At 49.9% G+C, this 8,762-nt stretch overlaps 1 protein-coding gene across 1 annotated transcript; it reads right to left on the minus strand.

Annotated features, from left to right (window-relative positions):
- Positions 1–225: 225 nt before the first annotated feature.
- KRT1 (keratin 1) lies at positions 226–5,810 on the minus strand. The gene is made up of 9 exons (XM_003988740.5): positions 5,123–5,810; positions 3,983–4,197; positions 3,609–3,669; positions 3,105–3,200; positions 2,777–2,941; positions 2,519–2,644; positions 1,726–1,946; positions 1,176–1,210; positions 226–1,084 (listed from the first exon to the last, which is right to left on the minus strand). The coding sequence occupies exons 1-9, from the start codon at positions 5,744–5,746 to the stop codon at positions 720–722; spliced, it is 1,908 nt and encodes a 635-aa protein (XP_003988789.3). The 5' UTR covers positions 5,747–5,810; the 3' UTR covers positions 226–719.
- Positions 5,811–8,762: the final 2,952 nt, after the last annotated feature.

Genomic DNA, 8,762 nt, shown 5'->3' on the forward strand with positions numbered 1-8,762 from the left:
TCCATTTCTCCACGACATATGTACACTCTGGGAAAGAGCGCATTGTGTTTAAATGTCAAATGCTTAAGGTTAAATGGTGCCTGACAGGCCTCTGCATCTTGCCCATCATTTGCATGTGTCCCAACTCCCCCGTAGACCATGTGGCTCTAAGGTCTTCTTTCCCTCCCACAAAGCACCCATCCAGGACAGACAGTGCCATGAACAAAGGAGACTGAGACTCAGAGAGAATTTCAAATGCGGTTTATTGCAGCAATACAGGGAAGCGGGGAGTTTAAGACCTCTCCACAAAAGACAATCAACTTGCTCACACCTTATATACAAAACCAAAGCAGCACAGAGCTTGCTCCAAGAAATAGGATACTAAGGAAGTGTCCAGAGCATGTGCTCCATGCACAGCAAAGAAGCCGTGGTTCTAACCAGCCCTCCTCTGGCCGACTTAAGGAGGTGCTTTGAAATGTAATGTGTGCAGTGGTGATTGCTGAACTGTTTCTCAGGCAAAGCACACAGCAGGGTCATAGCCAGGAGGACTGAGATTGCCACTGGTCTAAAAACTTCTTTGGGAAGCAGAGAAGAAAGGAAAGAGCCTGGGAACTAGGGTGAATCAGTGTAACTCATGATAGCTCTTTTCTCCAGTAAGGCCGGGGGCAACTGACCTTGGTCTTGCCAAGCGTGTTTGGTAGTGATGGAGAGGGAGCGCTAACAGGACAGAGGACGCCTCTTTATCTGATCACTCTGGAATAGCTGGAGGAAACAAACTTCACGCTGGAACTGCCACCAGAGGTCTTAGTACCCCCAGAGCTGGATCCCCGGCCTCCAGACGAACTGAAACTGCCTCCAGAGCTCCCGCCGGAACCCCGGCCGCCCCCTCCAGAGCCGCCTCGGTGGCCCCCACTGCTGCTACCGGAACCGAAGCCGCCGCCACCTCCAGAGCTGTAGCTGCCACCTCCAGAGCCGTAACTGCCACCTCCGGAGCCATAGCCGCCTCCAGAGCCATAGCCGCCGCCTCCTCCGCCGCCGCCGGAGCCGAAACCTCCGCCTCCTCGGCCACCACCTCCACTGATGGTGGTGTGGCTGGTGTTCACCGCTGCAAAGGGACACGCAGTTATCACCACCCCAACTCCTTTTCCAACCGGGCAAAACTTGCGCGCGCCCCTAAGAAAGCAGCTTGTACTTACACACGCTCACATTCGGGGAACACTCTCCAGACATCCTGTAGGAGAAAGAAAAGAACATCCCTCAGGACCCTCTGGCCGCACAAACCCTCTCAGCCATCTTCAAGATTCTCCCCATTTGGGGCTCCTCCTACCCACCTGATCTGAAACCTGATCCAGTCCCCTTGGCCTCCCAAACCTCTGCCATTTTCCCAGCATAAACACAAACAGAGAGACGTGTCCGTATAAAGTGGACAAGAGTCTTGCCGTGAACGCAGGTTAACATTAACAGTGCCGTTGACTTCTAGGCCAGATGACACCTGAGCCAGCCCAGATGGAGAATAAACTGTGCCATCTCGAAGCACTTCATAGAGATACCACAACCTTCCGAAAGAAGTTGGGCACCCTGGGTCCCGAAGCAAAGCCAAGCCTTTCCTCCTGCACCCTGTAGCGTTCCCCCTTCTCCATACCCAGGACCAGCCGCAGTCACATGGCTGCGTGTCCAACAGCAATCGGCCTACCAGGGAGGAAGCACCAAAAGAAGTGGCCAAGCCACCCAGGGTTCTGTCCTCACCTGCTTTCCTCTCCTTCCAGAAGGGTTCTGTAGGTGGCGATCTCCATATCCAGGGCCAGCTTGACATTCAGCAGCTCCTGGTAGTCACGCAGCAGCCGGGCCATGTCCTCCTTGGCCTGTTGCAGGGCATCCTCCAGCTCGGCCAGCTTGTTCTGGGCATCTTTGAGGGCGTTCTCACCACGCTGCTCGGCATCGCTGATGGATTGCTGCAGCGCAGAGATCTGAGAAAGAGAAGCTCACACATTACACACTCTGCTGTCACCTAATCCCACCCTGGCCTTCTTATCTCACATCCAACTGTCCCTCTCCATGAGGCTGGTACTCTGGGTCCAAGAGAATGACAGCAAGCTCTGGATAACCCATCACTGCTTCCGGATAGCACGTCACTGTGTTGACTTCCTTGAAAGCCCTTAAAGGGGATGCAGGAGCCTCTCTTGGCCCTGAGCTGAGGCTTCTCCACCCCTTACAGACCTGACATTCTCTACACTGAAGCCTCCTGACTGCCTTTCCTCTCACTCACCACGTCTGTGCATCAGGGGCTAGGTCACTCATGACCATCACATCCATTTCTCTACTAGGTCGTTGTCACAAGTTTCCCTAAAGAGAACCCAGCATGGTAGCTGCATTGTGGAAACCAGAATAATCACCAGAGGAACTAGGGACAGTAATATAACCTTGGAGTGGATTGCAAGATTCAAAACGAGGAACGTGTCTGGTAACGAGGTTACCAGAGACCCTCACCCCACACCAATTCCATATAGCTGAACAGTAAGTAGAAGGAAGGAGCATGTACCTGCTTCTTGACACTATCGATCTCAGATCGCAGTCTCTGGACCATCCGATTCAGTTCAGAAATCTCCATCTTTGTACTTTTCAGGCTGTCCCCATGTTTGCCAGCAGTGATCTGTAGCTCTTCATACTGAAGATGGTGGATCAAGTCAATTAGATGTGGTAGAGCATACCGTGGTTCACGCATACACACATAAGAGAAAACACAGGACAGGAAGACAAGACATTTCAGGACAACTGGCTAGACATTCAGTTTATTCACCTTGGTCTGGTAGAGCGCCTCGGCCTCGGCCTTGCTCTTCTGGGCAATCTCCTCATACTGAGCCTTGACCTCAGAGATGATGCTGTCCAGGTCCAGGTTCCTGTTGTTGTCCATGGACAGGATGACATTGGTTTCGCTGATATGAGTCTGCATCTGGGCCAACTCCTGCAAGATATAATAGTTCAATGGCTCTTACAGTGTTAACACAAAAAACAGTTTAGACAGAGGGAGGAGTCAGGAGATGGAAGGTGTATCTTTGTTCTCCTGGTTAGTGATGGGCTCAGGCTCCAAGCTCTCCATCTGGGTAAATGTTGAAAGCAGGACTTACTGCTTCATAGAGTGCTCTGTAGAAATCAGTCTCCTGCTGCAAGTTGTCAACTTTGGCCTGAAGATCCACCTTGGCCATATAAGCAGCATCCACATCCTAGAGGAACAATGGACATCATGAAATCATGTTCTTTCCAGGGCAAGTCCCTCTCACTGGCTGTCAGGGGCTTCTCCAAGTAGGACCAGTGTTTGGAATCTCCTCCACACCTTTCTACCCAGGCAGATCACAATCCTTAAACTGCACCACCCCTCAGAATCACAATCACAAGAGAGCTTGCCTGAGTGGCTGAGAACTTGCGCCCCCACCCCACCCTCCTACATGAAGTGTGAGAGAGCTGGAGAAGCAAAGTGTGCCTGGGTAAGCCCAGGTCCATGATAATGTGGCCAAGAGGTTATTCATCAGGCCCATCACCTGGCTGTCCACATCATGCCTTCCCTCTGCTTAGTAATTGGAGACCTTCTTCTACTATTTATTTCAGATGTGAGGTCCTACAGCTTTGCTCACCTTCTTAATGGTCACAAATTCATTTTCTGCATTTGTCCGCTTGTTGATCTCATCCTCATACCTGCAAGGAAATCAGAGGGATTTAGATGTTTGGCGCAGGTGACACCCTAAGTTCAGCTTCCTGGACTGAAATTGGCATCGCCCATCATGGCCTCTTACTAGTAGCCTGGGACGGTGTGGCCATTCCTTTCTTCTGAGCAATAAAACTGCTAAACTATTTCCAGCTTCTGAGAAAATGAATTCTGGAAATGCCAGATTAATTGGCCTCTAACCGAAGAAAAGATATTGGCATGTACTGTTCATGTGTGTAGCTTGCCACTTTCTGGAAATATCTTAGAACGAAAGTCATGAATTTCCCGGCCAATGTTCCTTACTTGTTTCGGTAGTCTTCCACCAGGTCCTGCATATTCTTCAATTCCGAATCCATCCGAGACTGGTCATTCTTCAGCTGGTCCACTCTATTTCTAAGACTGCTGATGTAGGACTCAAAGTAGGGCTCTAAGCTGTGGGTCCGCGTGGAGGTATCAACCTGCTGCAGCAGCTCCCATTTTGTTTGCAGCACCTGGTTCTGTTGCTCCAGGAACCTCACCTAAGAACACACCCCATGACCCACTGGTGCAGAAAGGGAGTCCCCTGGCCCCTGGGTGCCATGGACTACCACACAGTAAGACCTGTGCCTCATTTGGAAAAAAAAAAAGAAAAGAAAACTTGTTCTTTCTGTTTTCCTGGCCACGAGGGAGTGACCAAACAAATACCAAACAGCAAAGCCCGTGCAAAATTATTGCAACGACACTTTGAAGTAGATACATTATACTTAAAAGATCCACCTTCCAATTTTTTTAAGGTAGATTACCATAAACATTGGTATGCAGTCCCTGAGCACACACATGTTCCAAAGGATGGTGGAGAAACCCAAACTTGAATTTGAAATCTCTTCTGGAAACTTTGAGTTGACATTATTGATGATGAAGCAGTAATTAGACGTGGTTTACATGTTTTGCCAGAGCTGATACTTGGAATATAAGTATAAAAAAAAAAAAACCTCTACCCTGATCTGGTACCATTGTAAATTTTTCAGAAGGCAAAGCTCCCCTTCTGACAGCAAAAGATGTTTGAGACTGGCTTATTACATCCTCTCTGCTACAACATCACAGCGCACTCTGTTCACCCTCAACTCCCTTTTTAAGGTTAGGAAGACCTTTCCAGAATTCTCATTTGCACCCTGGAAAGCTGAGTTAGCCCCATTTCTATTGTCTTTGTCCACCATATGTAAGTCTCAATTTAGCTCAAGGACTGAATAAAAAACCATTTCAAGGTGATGTCACATTGACTCACATCTATGTAGCCCACCCACCTCTTGGTCCAAGAGAGAGTGTAGTCATTTGAACCATCCACAAAAATACTTATAACATATCTCCTAGGAGACAAGTCCACAAAATACCCAATTGAGGCAGAAGGCCAATCTCAAATGGACCAAGAGCAACTCTCCCAGTGCACTGAGCAGATAAACTCACCTTGTCAATGAAGGAGGCAAATTGGTTGTTGAGTGTCTTGATTTGCTCCCTTTCTCGAGACTTTACTTTTTGAATCTCAGGGTCAATCTCCACATTGAGGGGCTGCAGAAGACTCTGGTTGATGGTGACTTCCTGGATGCCACCGGGGGGGCAGACAGGCCCAAAACTCCCTCCACCAAAACCACCTCCACCGAAACCACTGCCACCAAAACCACCTCCACCGAAACCACCTCCACCAAAACCACCGCCACCAAAACCACCGCCACCAAAACCACCTCCACCGAAACCACTGCCACCGAAACCACCTCCACCGAAACCACCTCCACTGCCAAAACCACCCCCAAAGCCACCACCACCAAAACCACCACGTCCTCCTCCGGCCACGCTTATGGAGATGCTTTTACTGCCACCAAGGTTAACAAGGCTTCGACTTCCAAAACCACCGCCACCAGCACCCCCACCGCCACCGCCACATCTTCCCCCTGAAAATCTCCCGCCACCTCCCCCACCATGGCGGACGGAGCTGCTAGTCATCCTGCGCCGGAAGCTGACCACTCCGGCAGAGCCAGAGCTGAAGCCCCCTCCACTCCGGAACCCAGACCTAGAGCTAAACTGTCGACTCATGTTGACTAGGAGAGAGTTGGAGCCAAGTCAGGAGAGGAAAGGAGCCCACACTCCTCTACCCCAAGCACAGAGACTGTCCCTTTTATACAGAGAGCACATTTGGGCTTGGTCCTCAAGTCAGCGGGATGCAGAGCCATGCAAGGGTTTGGCTTGCCTGCAGCCATACAAGATTTTTACGAGCCTCAACAATGCTATAAACAATACACACCTAGCTCCCAGGATGGCTCTCAAAATTGCTGTGAGTGCAAGATCGCCTGTGTAGCAATCATTTTATCAGACCAAATCTCTCTTCAAGTGCTTGTGACTTTGGGAAAATAGGACCCTGCATCTGCCTCCTGGTGTTTCTTGGGAGGATTTCATCACCTCCTGTCACAAAGATATGGATGTTCCCATTCTCGCCTTGCCCATGTAAGCTGCTAAGCACACTGTCCCCTCAGGCCCGGCAAGTGCAATGCCCCACTCTTGAATCGGAGGAAGAATTCTCTGGCCTGCTTCTGAGCGTGCTGTCTAGAGCCCAGGGCTCAGCAAGTCATATCTCCGGGCACAGAACAAAAGTTTTAATAAGTGAAAAAGTAAAAGAACGTGTTTTCATTAAATGGAAGCTTTACAAACGTGTGTGTTAATATTAAAGGAAGAGACACTGGCAGAGAACAGGATGGATGGGTAGGTGTTCTGGAAGGACCAGAGGGAAAGACAGGTTCTTCTAAGTTTACCAGCTGTTCCTTTTCCTCAAAGACAGGCCAAGACAGGAGACAGAGACACCAGCAAAAGATAACTGGTGGAAACGGAGGGCATGACTACACTCTTTCTGGACAAAGAGGTCTGTGGTCCACATAAGGGTGGGTAACATGATATCACCTTGAAGTATTTTTTTTATTCAGCTCTTGAGCTGAATTGGGACTTACATAGGGTCAGTGAATACAATAGAAATGGGGCGAACTCAGCTTTCTAGGGTATGCCAATGCCAGCGGGAAAGGCCTACAGAGCAGGGGGGGAAGAGGTCCAACCTACTTTGTACATTTTGCAAAGCAAAAGGGTGAACATGAGGCTTCACAGGGGCTTCGAGCCTCACAGCAGATGGTATGGACGATGCATATGGGAAGACAGGATGCAAGTCTGAAAAGCCTGACCCGAGAAGATAAAATGGTTTCTGGACAATACTAGCGGTAATAGCAACAATAATAATAATAGCTAAGACGTATCGAAACCTGACATGTACCAGACGCTGTTCTACATATTTTATATGTAGTAACCTACTTCGTTTTCACAAATCTGAGATAGAGGCTATTAGGCTACCCCTTTTTAAAACAAGAAAACTGGGGGCGCCTGGGTGGCGCAGTCGGTTAAGTGTCCGACTTCAGCCAGGTCACGATCTCGCGGTCCGGGAGTTCGAGCCCTGCGTCAGGCTCTGGGCTGATGGCTCAGAGTCTGGAGCCTGTTTCCAATTCTGTGTCTCCCTCTCTCTCTGCCCCTCCCCCATTCATGCTCTGTCTCTCTCTGTCCCAAAAATAAATAAAACGTTGAAAAAAAATTAAAAAAAAAATAAAACAAGAAAACTGAGGCAACAAAGCTCGAGTTTACAGGGAGGGTGAGTGGCATGGCTGGGATTTGAACAGAGGATGCTGAGTTATAACGTGTGAGGTCCTAACCAGCGACCTGCATGAGAGCACAGCACTGAATGCGGGGTGTGCTGCCCATGGTGTGTAAAGCCAGACGACGTAAGCAGCCAGGTGCCGCAGAGAGGTCCAAAGGCAGGAAGCTTTGAATTGTGTCCCTTTGAATCCTTGGTCCCAGACATGCACAGGTGCCTGGAAAAGGTTTCTTCAACTCACTCTGAGAAGGGGAGATGGCAGGCACGGAGTTCAGGGGGCAGATTTTGCTTCCATCGGGTGCAATAGTGTCTAAATTGCATGGCGACTGGCCGGGAAGCCCCAGGGGCCCTTCTGGAGAGTACCGCTTGATAGATATTAATGGACAGAAGTGGTGTTGAGATCCAGAAAGACCTGAACCCCACATAGGCTTTCCTGCTGAGCCTTCTTAGAAGCCAGGCCTGCTCCCCACACCTGTACATGAACGCAGAACTTAAGAGTCCATGGGAAACCAATGCTAACAGCTGGCTCTGAGCAGCTCGCCTATGTGTGGGGGTCTCCACTGGGGGATACAAGGCACACAAGAGAAGGGCGACCAGTGACGATCATCCCACCCTGTCGCCGTGTGCTCCTGAAGCATCATAGCCCTGGTCAGCCCTCCCTGGTCCAGGCCTCACCGCTGAGCCCCGCCCCTCCTCTTCTCCCAGGGTTTTTGTACACACCCTCCTCCAGAAGTACTCCTCACCCCTCCACTGATCCCCCTCTCACCCCCTCGCCTTCATAACACAGTTGTCCAGGACCCTGTCCTAACACTAACATCTTTGGGCTGCTAAGCCAGCCATCTTTTGGGGGATGAGTAATTCAGATCTTGTTCCTAGCAAGGAATAATGGGACCTGGGACGGTCTTGGCATGGTAATGACTGTTGCCTAATCATCTTCTGACAGGCAATCAAAATGCTTTTAGTTCAGCATACTCCCTTGTGAGACCTGTCGCTCTGCACAATTGATTCCTTCTAGCAGTTTGGAGGGGTGTGCGTATGGGTACGCACACATGTGTGTGTACATGTGTGTTTATTATCTCACCTCTGCCAGCCAACAACAGAGGGACGCAGGCTTCTATCCCCAAACTGAGAAACTGACAGAAAAAGCAAAGAGGTGGACAGTCGGACAATTGGTGGACCATTTACAGAGCTGCAAAACTTCCTATAGCTGCTACCATGAGGAGGGAGGGTCACCCGGAAAAGAAGAAACAAGGAAGCATAAAAATCACCTTCGGCTGACATGTACGCACTTGGCCTGACCGAGAGCCTACACGAACACTCCCCACGCAGGACCCCTGAGAACTAAGGAATCAAACTGTTTCAACCCGTTTTACCAAATGGAAAACTGAGGCCCAGGGAGATTAGGTGGCTTGCTTAGACCTTCCA

This window comes from Felis catus, chromosome B4 (assembly GCF_018350175.1).
Source record: "Felis catus isolate Fca126 chromosome B4, F.catus_Fca126_mat1.0, whole genome shotgun sequence".
Classification (NCBI taxonomy): Eukaryota; Metazoa; Chordata; class Mammalia; order Carnivora; family Felidae; genus Felis; species Felis catus.